General features: G+C 32.9%; 1 protein-coding gene across 1 annotated transcript in view; it reads right to left on the reverse strand.

The window, feature by feature from the left end:
- The window catches only part of LOC149775619 (uncharacterized), a 51,164-nt gene that overhangs the window by 16,353 nt on the left and 15,855 nt on the right, over nucleotides 1–18,956 (reverse strand). Inside the window, exons 4-7 of the mRNA XM_089943501.1 lie at nucleotides 18,217–18,520; nucleotides 12,790–13,071; nucleotides 9,168–9,233; nucleotides 167–511 (exon numbers count right to left, since the gene is read on the reverse strand). Of these exons, the coding sequence (XP_089799627.1) occupies nucleotides 167–511; nucleotides 9,168–9,233; nucleotides 12,790–13,071; nucleotides 18,217–18,520 (997 nt within the window). The remainder of the gene's footprint in view (nucleotides 1–166; nucleotides 512–9,167; nucleotides 9,234–12,789; nucleotides 13,072–18,216; nucleotides 18,521–18,956) is intronic.

Here is an 18,956-nt window from a genome sequence, read left to right on the forward strand (position 1 = left end):
TGGCATGTTCAGTAAAATGTGAAGAAATACTACACAAAAGAAAGTGACAAAAATACCCCGTCTGAACAGACAAACTGTTTAGATTTTACAATATAGTTTTAAAAATTGAAACATGGTAAAACTTTTGGAACATTTGCTGTAACAGCTAACGGCATTATCTACATACCAATATCATGTTTTTCAGCTGTAATGGTCAGGACAAAGGCATTAACATTATCTTGCTTCATCTTCTCAATGTCTTCTGCAGTAAAAAGGCTTTTAATATACTTATTGATTTCACCATTGTTGCAAGCCTTTCTCAGCTTCTGAATTGCATGTCTTGAGAGCTGTTTATAGATGATAATGACAGAACCCAGATGCAACCTCTCCATCTGAAGGTCTAGACATTTTTGATGATATTCCACCTCCATGTTTGTCTCATCTGACTCGTAAACAATTTTCATCTCTGTAGCAGGACTGGCTGGGGACAACTCCAAATGGACTTTTATTTCTGCATGCTCAGCAATTATAGCTGTAGTAAAAAAAATAAACATGTGCAGTAACCTTTTATTCTAATGCATCATTTTCCTGTCCAATCTTGTCAGATAAATCCCATTTTTAAAAATACCCAATCATTGTTAATATTCTTTCCTCTGTAACAAAAGATACCTGTGACAATTCTAGTCCCAGATGATACCCCATATTTACCACCTTATTAAGAAAAACATAAACTGTGAACTATAAAAATAGGTCAATTGCACCAAACACTATAACATGCCAAGGAGACACAAGTTATTAATAAATTAATCACAAGCAAATATTAATTTAATTTTAACCTGAGTATAATAAATTGTATTTCATAGGTTAACTTTCCATCCTGGGAGGAGAATCATAAAAATTTGTTAAATTTTAAAAATTTTGTTCAGAGAAATGTATTTAATATTTCTTCTCGTATGTTCCAGCATCTGCATTGAAACTTATAAAATGTTACAGCTTGTAACAGTTATGGCCACAAGCAGAAGCAATGTTTACAAGATTAGAAACTTTGCAAGGAAGTAGTAGCCAAATATCTTCAAATAGACAATATCGACACTATTCTCTCCTCAATATCAGTATGTTAAACACAGCCACTGAGATCATCCTCAGAGTATAACCTCCCCTGCTATATAACCTTCACTGGCTAACTGCTCCGTCCAGAATCAAACACAAAATCTGTTGACTATGCTACATTTCATTGGCTCCAGTCCAATATACCTATCTGACCTCACCCATATGTACACCCATCTAAAAACTTAAGCTCCTCTTCTGACACTCGCATTCTCAATGTTCCTGCTGTTCAAATGAAATCAACCTGAGAATGTTCTTTTGTGTACCGGGACTCAACTACATGCAACAACCTACCCATGGATCTTAGACACAAGGACACTGTCATGTCATTCAAGTGTGTTGTTAAAACTCTCCTATTTTGACTATAAGAAGATATTGAAAGGCTTAATAATGTTTACTTGCTTAATTACTGTCATCAAGTTTTTTTAAATTTCATGGTGTTTGTTTATGTAATCTTGTCACTGTATATGTTTTTATTTTTTATCTAATATAGTAAAGCTCTTATGGCTTCTAATGATCTGGTGCTGTACTAAGTACACATTATTATTATTATTATTATTATTATTATTATTACTATTATTATTATTATTTGGTACTGTACTAAGTCAACATCTGTAAACCTGATAATACTTACACCATTTTCTCCTCAAAATCAGTATGTGACATGTCAAAATGATGTCCATTCATTTAAGCAGCTGATGCAGGATGAAAGGACTATAAATATGTAGATGCTATGGGTAGTTTACCTAGCTGATTCTTATTCACTTATACAGACTAATGTTTTCCATTACCTACTCTTGTAATGATAACGAAGACTGATGAACAGTGCATGATCATTTATGACTGGTAGGAACATAATGATGTAATTAGTGTCAATGAGACCACATGTACAAATCCTGCTAAACGTAATCTTCAACAATACAATATTTCTTCAAGAAAATGTCATTTCCTCATGAACTTCTGCTTTCATAGATAAACTAGCAAAGCAAATTTATTAAATACTCTGCAAATTTATTGTTTTTATTACCCAAGCTAATGAAGTCAAACCTGTAAACAGCAGTCACCCATGGCAAAAAGCAAACCTTGCCTTTATATATAGGTGACCTCTGTATGCAGGTTCACCATTCAAACATGGTTTTTGAACAAATACCATGCACCAAATACCATTATCATTTTTCTTCTTCTTCTTCTTCTTCTTCTTCTCATAAATCATAGAACAGATGCATATTCTTTTTCTTTCCAGTAGTTATGTACCACATAGGATTAAACTGATCACTTAAATAGATCCTATGAATTAAATCTTCAATGATCCTGTCAAAAAGTCAACTGCTGATCTTAGTTTTGTGCAAAACACTAACTTCACTAATAACTGACAGCAAATATATGACTGTGAAATGTAGGACTTACTCTTTATTAAGCCACCCTACATAATTATGCTTAGGAACAGCTGTGGGCACTTCAATCAATATCTGGATTAAACCATTGCTCAACTCACCAAGATCAAAAGACAGTTGACTTATGACAGAGGCTCGTGATAAACAGGGAATGTAAAGCTCACTGTGGCTGTTGTTAGTAACACATAAACTGAAACTGTGACCGCCTTTACACTATAATTTTGTAAAAGGTGAATGATCCCTTACCCTGGGATGTAACTAGGATCTCTCCTTTATGATTACCTTTTCTAAGCCAAAGATAATTTTATTTCACAGATGCATAAAGTAGATGAATTTATCGAACTTATCGAACAATACATGTCACATGTGCACAAAAGGTGACTTCTTTTGGTTTTATCTCAAGATAGCTCCTTTTTTTAAAGAATCATAGATAGCTTTTTTGTATCTAGAATTCTAAGCAAAAGTCAATTTTGTCAAGCTATTTCATATCAGAACATAAACCCTGCCCGAAGAAATGGAACCACCCCCACACCAAAACTGCCTACCCTTCTGCACATGAGATTCTCACATGAGATCTAACTCAGGTTAGTCTCATGTGCAATTTAACATGCAAATTAGGTAGAACTCATGTGAGCAAATAGATTCTAATAAGAAAATCACATGTGCAGGAATTGTTAACAAGAGCAATATCTTGCTCACGTGAGCAAGATCTGCTCATGTGAGCCACACCTCGCTCATGTGAGCAAGATTTTGCTCACATGAGCAGCATCTTGCTCACGTGAGCAAAAACAACAAAAAACAACTATAGTATTTGGTTTTTATTGAATACAAGAATTAAACAGAGTAAGATCAATATTCAAATCTAGTAATCATAAGCATATAATTTGAGTTCGATTAGTGATCTTTTAATAAGGTAGGACAACTAGAGTATGTATGTATGTACCTGTTATATTAATACATCACATTTATTCTAAACACTTTAAGGTCGTATGGAAAGATACTGCTGGAAATTTGCTTCACATGAAGACCATTCTTCACTGTTCCAGAAAATTCGAAGCAAACAAAACGTGTAATTGACATTCCTGCTTCTGAATTTCATTATTTGCCAGTCTGCAACAATATTTTCACTTGGAGATTGTTCTCTTTGAATCAATGCACTTCCTGTTGACCACTGAATTTAAGTTAGCAGGCTCAGTTTTGAACTGCTGAAAAATGAAACCTGAAATGGAAATGAAAAAGTTGATAGAAGATTTTTTTCTTCAGATCACAGCATTTGAGACATTAAGTAAGGTTGATTTTTAAAGATTCGTTTTACAAGGTAAAGGCAAAATACATAATTGTAGTTTGGATTAGATGGCACTTTATCACACTGTGAAAATAGAAGCCAACTGTTTTCCCAAGGACACACTTGTGCAGCCAACCCAGTCTGAAAATTCATCCTTTGGACTATGAGTCAAATTGCTCTACCAACAGAATTACCATAGTTCAGTAGAAAACATATAAACTGCACTGTTGATGAGATACCTGCAAGTCACGTTGCATATTCCAGATTTGACTACTTCTGGATAATGATGCCAATGTGTACCCGGGTATTCTCCCATAGATAATAACCTGGGTAATAAAACGAACAATTGGGTACCCATTAAAAAGAAAGTGTTCACGGGGCTCATATGGTTGCTTACAATTTACTTGTCATACGTGGTCTGTATAATAATACAATCCTTTCTCAAGTGACCTATTTAAGAATCAACGCTGATATTTCAAGCCTGACCATCCTAACTTCATGCCTGTCCATGGTTCATGTGCCATTTTTCTCATGACTTAAAACACTCTTGTTTTCAGATCCTGGTGACATTATCTGGGTCAAATAAAATTAAGCACAATATGAATGTCTGGTTTAACTTGGCTACTGTAACATGCACTTCTTATACCACCATGTTAGGACAAAAAATGAATGAAATGGACAACTATACAGACTGAAATATAAAGATAAAAAAAGTTTGCTACTTAATAACAGTTTTGAAAAAATCAAATAAAAATTAATGCATTTGTAACTTCTGCATGAATTTTACATCAAACAGTTCCAAGAAAACAGACAGGTTCTTGAATGTGAAACCATTTGCCCTAGATTCATTCTATTATGATACTACACACATAGCAGTCCAGCTTAAATAGAAAATAAATGGCACCAGATATCATTTTTAAAAAAAGAAGAAAACACAACAACAAAAATAACCTGGGATGTATCAATGCAACTGATGGATGTTATGTAACTGAAAAATGTTAGAGAAAAGAGATTTTGTTAAACTTAAAAACATGTTGCACTAGACCGTCGTTATGGGATGAACCATGGCAGGTTGAGGATAATACAACAATCAACATTTATGGACTTTATGACGATTCGCGAAAGTTACTGTAGACATGTACACTAGTCAAAATGACTGTTATGCACAAATAATTTATCAGTTTCTTTTGTGTCTATTCTCATCCATACTACTAATCAACACAAGTTCAGCTGATTTGTGACAAAAATTATAACTGCATATACATTTTTCATACAGTTTTCTGTAATAATGGCATGTAATTTATACTCGTTGTGCTCAGATTATGATTTTTGCCACTTATATTGGTAATAATTATGCTTACAGCTCTTTTTGGGGTTGGAACATGTGAACCTACAAGAAAGCAGTTCAGCTTCACATTTAATACAATTTCCTTTTGATTGTATACTCTGGTAACCAATCGTTAGGAATGATGGGTACACATTAGAAATTTCTAAAAAATTGACATCTCTACTTCTGGAACAGTGCTCTGGAAGATTTCTCCAAAACTTTTAGGATACATTTTTCCAAAATATGTACATTTGCAATATATAAAGAAATTCAAAATCTGGTTTCCAATTTTTATATTTAAAAAAAATGTATTGGGGGTCAAATTTTAGAGTCTGAAATGCATATGTTATCATGTGTATTACATCAAAAGATTTGAAGAGTCTTATATATACCCTTTACTGGAGTTGGAATTTCCTCTAGCATGGCAATGCAGTTTTGTCTGACTTCTTCCTGTTGCTGTCAATGTTTTGCACTTCTTTCAAATGATTGCTAACTTTGTTGTGTTCATTAAATTTTGTGACCTTCATGAAATTTAATCTGTAAAAAGATAAAAATTAGTATAATTGATCTTTATTTTTAATCAATGCAGAACAGAAAGAATACACTGAAATGAGAAAACTTTGGTTGGCAAAAGAGTCCTAGTCTATAAGTGTATATAAGCATTAAGAAAAGCTGTAATCCTTATCCAATTAAACCTCTATTTTAAATTTACCAATCAAAATATTTGACAGACAGGGCAAATGTCTTTTAGGAATAAAATCATGAATTAAGCTACTGCATTTGGTTCTCAATCGTGTATGCTTATCTTGATCCACCCAATCAGCAATAAAATAATACGAAGAACATTTATGTTTGTACATATTGTTTCAATCGGTAACGCAAGTGCTCCTCACTGAGGCGCCCGCATTATTATTGGGGGTGGGGGTAAGAGCCAGACATGGTTGCACAGTTGAATTGTGGAAGGCTTAAATATTCGATGATAGTGTGGTGTAGATATCATTTTTAGAAACAGGAGGTTGATCTTTAAGTAAAATCTGAAACAAACCCTTGGCTCAATTTTAAACGACCATGCGAATTTATGCTTATGCTTATAATGTCGATGATTCAGGCTATCCACTTTGAGCGTTCTATATGCGAAAATTGTAAAAAGAAATGAGAAAAAGTAACTTACTTCTTTCTCGGAAAAGAACCGGTCTTTCATAATCCTTGAATCTTCCCTAACAGCATGTCGATGTCTTCTGTTTCGTACTGGACATTAACATCTTTAGATGTTGGTGTTGGTTTCTATATTTTAATAATGTCCACACTCTTGCTGTCAGAATGTTTTAAGAGCAAACATGTTGCAGGAGAATATGAAATAACTTTCTTCATAAACAGCGTGGGCCTTGCTAAGAGAACATGGCCCGCGCGTAAATTTCTGTCTGTTCGGTTTAAAAGTGCTATTCTACATGTACACTGTAGGTCAACATCCAGCATCTGTTGAGTTCATCTGAGGCGCCATAAAGGGTAAATTATTAGTAAACACGTTGTACGCATAGGGTCTTGTATCACTGATTACAATATAAAAGTCAGTCATACATTTAGTATAAAAATAATACTTTCATTATTTTATACTACTGTATGACTGACATTAAAATTGTAAGCAAGGATGCGAGCCCTTCTGGTTTTACACTCCTTTGTACACATGTACTCGGGTATTTCTTAATGTTATATTTTATATATCAAATAAATGCTATTTTATTATCTGATGTTTCATAAAAACTGAGCTATAAGTGAATTCATATCATTAATAAGTTATTTAATATAGACCAAGTTAATTTTGATGTTTTTACAGTAGCTTGTGCTGAGCCATGCCCCACAGGACACTCTAATGGTTCTAACAAGCCGATTCTTCCACAGTGTACTCTGATAACCTGGGTCACAGAAAAGTTAATGGAAACGTCAGTGATTTGTTTTGTGATTATTTCAATAGGAAATTTCTTTTGTAAACTTTGAAATGACATGATCAGAACATTTAAAAGGCTGCAAATAAGCAAAATTTTCCATTGCCAAGAATATACACGTGTAAAATAGTGCGAAACAGCTACACAACCAAACACGACTGGATTAGGCGGTTTCTTACGGATTTATTAAATTTTATGTACAGTACATGGTTTTTTTTACTGATAATGTACATATGCATAGGAAACGGGGTTGGGGTGAAACCTCCATAATAATTTGTCTAATTTGTTCGCCTGTTCAGTTGGCGTTTGAATTTTGGCAGACACTAGACAAATGTTTAATGTTACACCACGTATTTCTTTGATGCCAGACATTCAATGTCGGTGGACAATATTTTATTAAACATGTTAATATTATTAATCCTTGTCGGTGGACAATATTTTATTAAACATGTTAATATTATTAATCCTTTATGGTTTCTGCATGGATTAAACATAGGCCGTTTTATAGAATACGGGGAGGGGGGCGTCAAGCGTACGTACGTGGGGAGGGGGGGGCGTAAAAAAAGTATGAATGCGGGGGGGGGGGCAAGCTTTGCCAGATTTTTGCGTACGTACTAAATGGATGACCCCTAAGCCGAATTACACAATTCAGTAAGTATAAGATTGTATTAACTTTTTTGTGCGAATGTTAGGCATGGAAGAAAACGACGTAGTTTATGTAATTCTCCAATTTTTCTGGAAAATGACTTGAGAGTTTATTAGGCCAAAAGGACTGTGCATCAGTGTTTATTTTTTTCCCAGATATGTGGCTATGTATTTGTTTTACAATTTTATAGTGGGGTTTTAGAAGTTTGTGAATAAAGGAGTTGCATCATATGTTTATGGAACATAGGATTCATTTTAGGGCAAAAGTTTTATTTCCTTTTTATATTTGTAAACTGTGTATTTTGGGGAGAGAAACATTTCACCTTTTTACGGATTACTTTATTAAACATTAACCACGATCAGTATGCAAGTTATTAACTCTATTCTTTGACAGCTGTTAAAGTTTAATGGGTAGTCTGGTTATACGAGACCTTAATTCTGAATTGTTTCGTTTTATGAACAGTGAAATGAACCTTAATATGTTCAAATACAAGGAGCCTGTTGGGTCAAAATAATATTAAAAGTCACCGTGAGAAAATAAGTTGAAAATGTTTTAAAATTTAAAAAATAAAACAAAGCAACATGAACAAGTGCAAAATAGAAATGATGTCTATTTGACAATAATGGGGATGCTTGACATTCAACATTTACACAAAATATTTAAGACCAAATTGCTCATGTGATAACTCACATGAGAAAATCCAACTTTGAATAAATTTGAAATAAGTGTTTAATCAGAATCAAAGTCCAAGTTTCTCATGTGATAACTCACATGAGAAATTAGAACTCTGCCTTATTTTCAAACATGGTTGTATGTAATGGAAAAGAATGTTTTCTAAGTTCTACTTTCTCATGTGAAAATTTAGATTTTCACGTGAGCAAAATCTGCTCAAGTGAGAATCAGGTTAGTTTTTCCTTGGCTCACAAGATCTAACAAACTGCACACATGAGCCTGCAAAATCTACCCAATTTGCATACATTTCTAACAAGGTTCTCATGTGCAGCTTATCAGCAGCTCATGTGAACTGGTGAGATTTTTCTGTACGGGCCTCACTTTCAAACTTGACCTATGAACACATTCGATTTACAATGACAGTGACTGGAGTACACTGAGTTGAAGCAAGATAATATACATCAATTTAAATTAATTTTATTTATCTAAGCAAGACCTTATTCATCAAACAAAAGTTCAATCTGCATACAGGGTGATCACTCTTGATATGCTCATGTGACCACTTAAAGAAGGGAGAAACCATTATTTGGTTACAAAACATCTGGCTGATAACTGCTGAAAGGTGACTATTATATACATCACTTTTATATAGGAAATTATAAGGAAATTTTGCAGAGTAGAAATTAAACTGGCTGATGTAACCAGGTGACAGAACAGGTTTGATGGTATTTACATATTTGATCATTATCAAACCCCATGTAGCCATTTTGGCCGAATGAGATCATACAAAAAATAAGATCAGAAATGTGCTTACATGGTTGGGGAAACTTCCATCCTCCGTCAGTTCTGCTGATGTCAATGCCAAGACAACATTCTTGGTCTGAGCAAGACATAAAATATATCTTTAGTACTGAATGTAACAAATGACAAATTGCAAATTAATCCAAGAGGCTAAAAATATAAAACTTATTCAACCATGACTGCAATCAACTGATGCATTTCAATATTTCTTTGGTAAAGTAGACATGGTCAAAGTTAGCATAGGCACTCCATCACTGTTGAACTAAATACCCCATTTCTGTAACAGTGAATTTGTTAGAAATATGTTTTGCTTTTCCCTCATTGTTAAAACATAAGGTTGAATCTATGCCTGTATCGAATTCCAGTAAGCATAGTACATTTATTTTAGTGGATATAATACAATATTTCACAAGTGAGGTGAGAACATGATATTGTCATGGGAGTAACTTTTAACAAACAAAATTACTGCTGGCCAAAACATTTGTACAAATAATTTTGGAGGATGTATTTGAAAGTAGAAAATGTAGATCTGCAAGATTATTTTTCCCCCCATTCTTTTCCATTGCTATTAAGATTATAGATGTTTGTGCCTTTTTCCAACATTGATATCAACAATTTCAACATTTATAAAAATTTAGATCAGCAACTTTCAAAACATCCACATAAAAAAAAGAAGTGAATTTTTTTTTCAAAATCAAAGTTAAGCATGTACATGGTTGGGGTGTGGGTATATCACAGCACAGTTGAATCCAACAGCCTACATTATTTTAACACATTTAAAACAAAAATTGTTTAACAATGACAAGTTTACCTGCTGAACTCTGCATGTGTATTTGTTTTCTTTTTATTGAAACGTGAATTATGTGACCCTGATAAACTGGCCATCTGGTTGGTATGAGCTGTTTCACTGCTATTTTGATAGTTACTTAATTTCTGTTTGCAATTACTCTTGTCCATCACATATTTCTCCAGTTTAAGAACACAGATGTGAATGTGATGAGAGTAACACCTCTAAAGAATCCCTACATGTAACAAAGATTTGTGCCCCAAAACTTTATATTTCATCTGTCACAGAGTGCCTGTGCTAGTCTGTGCTATATCCATCACTAAATATTAAAAAAACATTGATCATGCTAAGTTCAGTCAATATTAATTTGCAAGATCTTTTTTTACTGTGTTTTCATATTTATGGAAGAGAGAAAAAAAGTGAAACAAATATAGAAATACATCTTATATAAAGGCTGATATAATTCCATAAAATGGAAAAGTGGTTTCAGAAGTTCCAGTTAACAATGCATTAATATAATATCAATTTTGATAAAAATTGTTTTATTTGCGTGAATATATTTACTCATCAGCAAAGTTTTTTTTTATCTTAACCTTAGTTATGCTCTATACCTCATACATGTACCTGCTTGGGGACGGTGGAAAGCATTTGTAAAATTACAATGTCCATTGTGTTTCAAATTTGCAACAGTGTCTGACTACTGTGGCTAGATCACTGCTTATTTCCTACAGATATGAGATGTTATGTCCCAAAAAATCAATCAAAAGAAAGTATACAGTACAGACAATACATACACATGCACAAACATGTCTAAATATATATATATATATATATATATATATATATATATATATATATATATATATAAAAGGGGTTAAGTAGAAGTTGAATTTAGAAAGGACTGACTTGTTCATTTGGACAATACTGGAGCAGTGGAAGCCAAATAGGGAGAAGTGGGATCAAAGCAAGAAATATATATATATATATATATATATATATATATATATATATATATATATATATATATATATATGTGTGTGTGTGTGTGATATCTGGGATGAAACTTGTTTACATTTTGGGAATATTTTCTATTTAATATTAAAATGGCTGTCAATGAAGAACATGTTTAGATATTGCCCAATTTGGGCTATAACAAAGTTGGGATAGGCAAACATGATTTCTTTTATCCATTTCTTCAGTAAGTCTATATGGTCCAAACATGGATTCACACACATCTGGTCTTGTATCTTGAGGCAAGCACTGCATGTCTTTTGGGACCATATGTTGAAATTTGGACAGTTTATTTACATTTTGTGTTGCTATGTTCAGCCTAATCTCACAGTCATAGAATAAAGACAGTAACACATCTGCCTCATACACTTTGTGCCTGTAATTGAAATTAAGCCCAAAGGTCTAGTACATATACGTATCACTGATAAATCCCAAAAGAAGAGAAAAAATGTGATGGAAGGTTTTTGAAAAGGTACATTTACATTGCCGAGAACAGTACATGTATCTGTTCTTGATTATTGAACAGATTCAAATAGTTTGTACAAAACCAAATGCTCAGCAAACAGAAGCACACTATCTTGTGTTCATGTCATTGCAAAAATGCCTGGCTAAGGGACAGAAGTTGAAAGTGAAGTGGGTAAATGTATATAAGATCATCAATTTGTTGAGTCTAGGTAGCTTATGACCAATATATTTGAAGACATATAGTTGAATTGAAGCTTCCTAAAGAGATTTTCTTACAAGTGGATTGAACTGCAGTTGATAATCAATGTCATTTCCAAGCAGTTTTACTATTTCTCAAACAATTTGGATGTGATGAGTAAACTGCTGACAGGTCTTTAGTTACTTTTATCAAGAGGACTGTACTTGAGCTTCCTTCAGACGATTAGGAAAAATATGATTGTATAGTTTTGTTAATTAGATCTGTAATATGGCCAAGAAGAACAGTTTAACATAAATTTGATCTCCTCCTGTAGCGTTTTTCTTAATTGTAACCGATCATTTTATATACTTCCTCATGGATAACTTGCTTGAATTCAAAAATTACATCCATATTACTATTTTCATAATTGCCTTGATATTCTGATGGTGTTAAAGGGTCAAAAGGAATATGTGGATGTGTCTACATTTACATAAAAATCATTTTAAATTTCACATATTTCACTGTCATTGTTTACAATTTTTGTACCTTCAGCAAGAATGATCTTATTTTGACCATCCGAACAAGTATTAGAAAAATATGACTTATAACTGAACAGATGTTCCGAGATTTAGTACCCTCTCTAAAAAGGTATGTTTTCAGACTCTTGATCATTAATTTTTGTGTACGAAATATCTCTGCTTCCGGGAATTTTTCCAGGCTTTGAATGATCTGTACTGGACATATTTTGTAAATAAGACACTTTTAACATATATAGGATCCTAAGTTCTCTGTTCATATAAAATAATGCTTTAGTTCTTGATTAAATGCCTTCACTTGATGACAGTTAGAAACAGTTGACTAAAAAGGTGTGACTATAAGATGCAAAAACATAAAGAAAAATAATCCAATGATTTTGTCCTAACACTAAATTGATGCTAGTAAAGCAAAGTAACTATGACCTAAGACAACTAACCATCATTTATGACATCAGTGATTGCTATTGTTGATTTAACAATGTCCAGTGTCCAGTGTTGTCTTCTGAATCATAAGAATTTCGTTTTGCAGAGGAATCAGGACTTGTCATGTGATGGTATAATAGCTAAGTGAAGCAAATATTCACCTCCTTAACTGAAATGATTATAAATGATTTCTTGATGAGAGACATATTCTTAGAAAAGACTAAGAGCAACTTACGTGGTGCAGACTGTGATTCTTTAAATTCGTCCAATAATGATGGACACTTCTCCTTCAAAATTGAAAAAAAAACTTGATGATCTTCTTTTGAACGGACCTCTAAATGTCTAAAGAGGTTTTCAACTCTTGTTCTCCTGAAATTGGTCGTAAGGATATCTTCGTGGTCAAGAAAATTCAAAATCCCACGCTCCAGAAGTCTGTCTATCAGACATTTAGGTTCAAGTTCCTTTTTAAGTAGCTCTTTAAAACTGTAATTGGACAACAGATGGATCTCATCTTCATCTGTTAAGAAAGAATTAATCATAAGTTAAATAATTCATAATGTAAATGTAGAGCTAATGAGATAACTAACGTGAAATTTAAATATTTAAAAGATTCAGAGTTTCTGGTGCATTCTATATGAACAAAATTGTTTTTCAAGTTGGGAAGCATTACTGTCATACCTATGAAATGCAAATGAAACAAACATTAACATGGTGAACATGATTAAGTTGAAAAAAGTTAATAGCACAACACATTCTTATAATTGTTTTTGATAAAATAATTTCTGACATATTAATGCTCAGTCACAGCTTAATTAATCGACATGTCCATGACAAAGTTCGTCTGTCAGAAGTCTGTTGTTTCCACAGAGTTATATTTGAATATTTAGGTTACAGTTTCATTATACCAAAACTCTCAGTAAAAGTCATTTTTATAAAATATGTATATTTTATACCCTCTCAATCATTCAATACTTTATAGTGCTTTATCCTGTGATACAAATTGCGATACTTTTATTGTACTAATCTAAGCAGTACTAATAAAAAAAATATCTTAATCTTTGAAAATGTCCAGTCTACAGGTTTGAAACAAAGTTGAAATTGAAACTTTTTAACCGAGTGTTTCAACATGCACTTTAAAAACATTTAAACAAAATAGGAGAAAAAAAAGTATAAATCAATCATCAAATATGTCTGCAATAACTATCCAAAAATATTCCTTATTTAATAAATGTGGACTGTTTGCCAAACTGCTGTGTGTGCGATTTGGATTTTTAATGTAGCTTTAACAATTTTTCAGTCATATCGCTATGATGTCTGCAGTGTGACAGTTTATAGTGTTGTCTAGCACTGGCGCATCATGCCACAGACATGTAGCATCATGTCCCACCCAGTCAGATAATCCTGACACCAGGATGACCAGTCCTAATTAAGCAGATGGAATTACATCACAATTAATACTTCCAGTTCAGTACCCACGAATGTAGTTCTAGTCTATTTTTAGAACATATTTTCCTCTCTCATTTTGGTGGTGATAGAAGAGTTTTATTTATGCATTTTTGGTAAGGATTTAAAGGTAACTATTTATTCTTGATAATATGAGCTCAGGGTGTTGTTGTCTGTGTGTATTTCGGCGACAGTGCACAGTGAGTAATAAGGCCTTGGTGATGATCCGGAAGTGAAATATGTGTTCTGTTTACATGCTGTTATGTTGACAGTCAATCATCTAAAAAAAGAGCAGGTCAACCTTTGACAAGAACTTCACCGTGAAGTCATCTTTGAAGGTATTTTAGATTAACATATGATTTGCATTGATTGTCACACAGTGGAAAGGTCAGTACTGAGAAACAAATGTAGAGAACATATAGTAAAATTAATTGTGTACTATGTCCTGTCAGGGCAGTATTGGAGCAAAGTTTAAATTGGTATAAAATCTTTATTATTAATGATAGACACATGAAATTTTAATATGTCATGTATATTGACTTTTAAAATATAAAAATGAAATTAAAAGTAAAAAATTAATTTTTATTTTAAAAATTTTAATAAAATTTTAAAAAAATATCAAAAATAATTTTAAAAAACCCTAAAATGCACATATATAATATTTTTGGGAATCATATTAAATGTTATCAGCATGTATATATTCCTACACCATATAAAAGCTCCAATGTTGGATTTCTGTCACATTTTGTCAGAGAAAATATCTTTGTAGTCAAAATGAGACCTTCATTAAAAATACATGAAGACAAAATTATAATTTGTATTGGCCATTCAGACTATTTATTAGGGGTCCAAGCAGTTAATTTATGTGTTTATGATGGGGTCACTTCCTGAGTAACACACATCTGCTTGTATAGCCTTCAGTAATTGTTTATAAACATAGTTATAAGGTATTTAGTGAGAGGACAGTGATGAAAACTTTATACTAGAACCTACTCAAGTTCTCTACTAAATCATTTTAAACTGTCTGAGAATGAAATACAGGTCAAAGGGATTAAATATGCTTCCCCCAGGGATATTTACCCTTGGATGTAAGAAAAAAGCAAAATGATGTAAGTTGAACACAAAAATCATTCCATTTTATTGTTCAGTTAGGTTAAGATATCGATTGGTGTAGTGTGGCATTGTGGCCTATATGATGTTATGGGAATTCTAATGATCCATCTTGCTTTATGCATTATTAATTACTAATACTATTTGTTAACTGACTCTCTAAAGATTACATAAAAAGCATTCAAACAAATTATTTGAATTTAACTTTGTACATGGTTACATATCCCACATGTACAAATATCCATCCATTTTAGAATGTTTGGGATCAAAAGTTCACATTCAGTACATCATATAGGCTGACATTGTACCTATAGTGAATCTGTAAGGCACATTTATGGCTATGTGCACTGAAAATATCCCAAAATGTTATTTTCATCATGAATATGCCTATGTATGGTAACATATTTCAATTTAGTACTTTGACAGAGTGCGGTATTGAAACATCAGCTGATATCTGATTCCATTCAATCAATGAGCTTCATAATTGGTAACCAACACTCTTAAAAATACCATATAAATGTTCAAATGGATCATTTGAATTATGTTTGCACATTTGATCTTAACAAGTACATTGTATATGTCCCACATATGTAAATTTCCATCCTTGTTTACAAGTTTTGGGGATCAGAATTTCACATTTAGCTGATGATATAGGATATATTGGTACCTATAGTTGATTTGTATGACCACATTTGGCTGTATTCACTTACAATATCCAAAATTGTTATTTCCCTCATGAATAAGATTGCTTATAGTAACACATTCTAATTTAGTACATTGTCACTTGACTTTCCTGTATACTGGTATGTAATAATGTTTACACCAATGATCAAACCTCACCGCCCCAACATTGCCTTAAACTTTATGATACATAGTCTACCTGATTAGTTATTTAACTTGTAAATGACTAAATGTGCTTCTAGAAACCTCATATATTTTTAGGATGAATTTAACACTTTAATACGTGGCCATTGCTTCACATTTCTGAGTGTCACTCTGTCAAGTTTAATATTTTCCCCCATGCTTGCAACCTTAATGTTAATTTGAAATCACCATATCTAACACATTTTAACTTCATTTACATAGATCTTACTGTTTTCTTGAATTAAGTGAAACATATTGTATCTTTTCAGGTCTAACCTGGTATCTGGAACAAAGTGTTAGAGTTGGATCAGCTTGGAAGCTCTCCAGTAGTCTGGTGGTAATAGCATGGTTTCATAAGGGCATGTGCAGTGTACTGCCATAAGTGACCAAGATTAGTTCATATCACCACACTGATATATGGCACCTCAAAGACATGGCTTAGGTTTTCATGAGAGAGATCAGCACCATTTTTCAGTAAGGTAGAACCTCCCTAGAAACTATTTTCCTATCCCACTGCCACCTTTTGTTGTTATCGACATTGAAATGGAATGCATTTTTGCTATAAAACATGGTAGTGGTCCCATCAGAACTTTAAATCTGAATGTGCTATTAGTTATGGAAACAACTGCCTAAGTACCTGACACAATAAATGTGGAACATAGCATCTGTCAGTGTTTCTTTAGTGTGTACACCTATATGCATCTGGACAGGCATATTGCAGTTTGCTGCCAAAATCACTATGAGCTATGATGCTTCACTACCCCTGGGGAAAATGTTATCAGTTATACAGACCCAAACTACCATTTGTTTTAAATATCATTCATTAGTCAACTTTTCTGTCTAAAATTTGTCAAACTGTGTTTTAAAACTTGTATGAAAATTTAAGTTTTCAATAAAATTTAGTTTTTAAAATTTAAATGTTTATTTAATTTGCCATTAAAATTGAATTTATCAATATTTGTAATTTTCAAACATATTTTCAGACAGGGCTTATCTTGTATCACAATTAGGTTTTTACTGCATTGAAAAATTCCTATAATTAAGGAAGATATAGCAAATTTAGTTTTGGTTTCTCAAGAGCACTTGGACCAGAACTAGCACCCTGTGGAACACCAGCACTACATACTTTCTGACAGGTGTCTCATGTTTTGTTTGCAAGGAAATTCAAAAAGACTTCATGCATGAAGTTGAAATAGGTATAGCATGCAAATATAAAAGTTTGACTAAAATTGGCGTAAAACATGGAACCTGTCAGGAATTACATCACAATTAATACTTCCAGTTCAGTACCCACGAATGTAGTTCTAGTCTATTTTTAGAACATTTTTTCCTCTCTCATTTTGGTGGTGATAGAAGAGTTTTATTTATGCATTTTTGGTAAGGATTTAAAGGTAACTGTTTATTCTTGATAATATGAGCTCAGGGTGTTGTTGTCTGTATGTATCTTGGCGACAGTGCACAATGAGTAATAAGGCCTTGGTGATGATCCGGAAGTGAAATATGTGTTCTATTTACATGCTGTTATGTTGACAGTCAATCATCTAAAAAAAGAGCAGGTCAACCTTTGACAAGAACTTCACCGTGAAGTCATCTTTGAAGTTATTTTAGATTAACATATGATTTGCATTGATTGTCACACAGTGGAAAGGTCAGTACTGAGAAACAAATGTAGAGAACATATAGTAAAATATATTGTGTACTATGTCCAGATACACTAACCACTAGGCCACCGGGGCGATGGCTTCATGGTTAGAACCAAACTGCTAATCTGTACAGAATATATTTACTAGATAATGGTCACTGCAAATATGACCCACAGCCACCATTTGTAAAGATGGCTAAACTGAATGGTCAGCCAATCACTAACAGTATGATTCTGTTTAACCTCCATAGTATTTGAGAAATATAGCCATGGGATAACAACCTGTGAAAAAACCAATCAAGAATTTCATTTGCCATTTAGAATACTTGCAATACTCTGATGTAGAGATCCTGTTGAGATTATAGTAACCAAACATAACACTGGGTTACTGAAGAGGTAATATTAATCTCAACAGCAATTACAAACTGTAAACAACACACATATGTAATTTTGTTTTAACACTGGCTTTACAAGACTGGATAGCCATCTCATTAAATAAAGACCTAATAAAATAAAATGACGGACACTTTAATCAAACTGTTGAAGCTTTATTCCTGCTTCCATTTGAAAAAATAAACTGACAGTAAATATAAAGAAGATTACCCTCGGAGATGGAAGATTTCAAAGCTGTGCCTTTCCTGAGGTCATCTATTAGATGACCATAATCTGATACTTTAAGAATAGATTCAAATATTTCCTGACTCAAATGATCTGCTGCATACTTAAGTAGTATGTCTGCTCTCAGTTCTCTGGATTTAGCTTCTCGAATTCGTTCAGAGAAAAGGTTGTTCCTGCAACCCCGGCTGATAATTTCATCCACTATTTTGTTCAATGGTTCTAACTGCTCTTTTAAGAATATGTAGTTTCGCTGATAATACTGTCTCTGTTCCGTTTTCCGGGTTGGCAACTGCAATCAATTAACAAAATTTTTAGGCAAATCCTCAGTAATTTCAGTCATATGGTAGCAAATATTACAAAGAGAATATTACAAATATTACAAAAAAATAATTAAAAATGAAATGGCACATGCGAAGGTATGTACATTCTTCTGACCAAGATAAGATTGGTATTTATTTTACCGTACATTTGCCATCTACTACAAGTAGACTTGGCATAAAAACACAACTCTATATTAGCCATATGAGACTATTTCTTATCAACCCATTTTTATTGAACAAAAACATGCACAAGTTCTAAAATCTTTACACTGGACTAATGGAGTGATAGGCAGAAAAGTTGTGAATATTTATGAAGCTCACACAATTTGACATATTCACTTTTCATAACATCAGTGAAGCATAACCATGTTAATCTGCACTGATCACATTTGTATTTGTCATTTC

Source organism: Sinohyriopsis cumingii, chromosome 19 (assembly GCF_028554795.1).
Source record: "Sinohyriopsis cumingii isolate HCF-2022 chromosome 19, ASM2855479v2, whole genome shotgun sequence".
Taxonomy (NCBI): Eukaryota; Metazoa; Mollusca; class Bivalvia; order Unionida; family Unionidae; genus Sinohyriopsis; species Sinohyriopsis cumingii.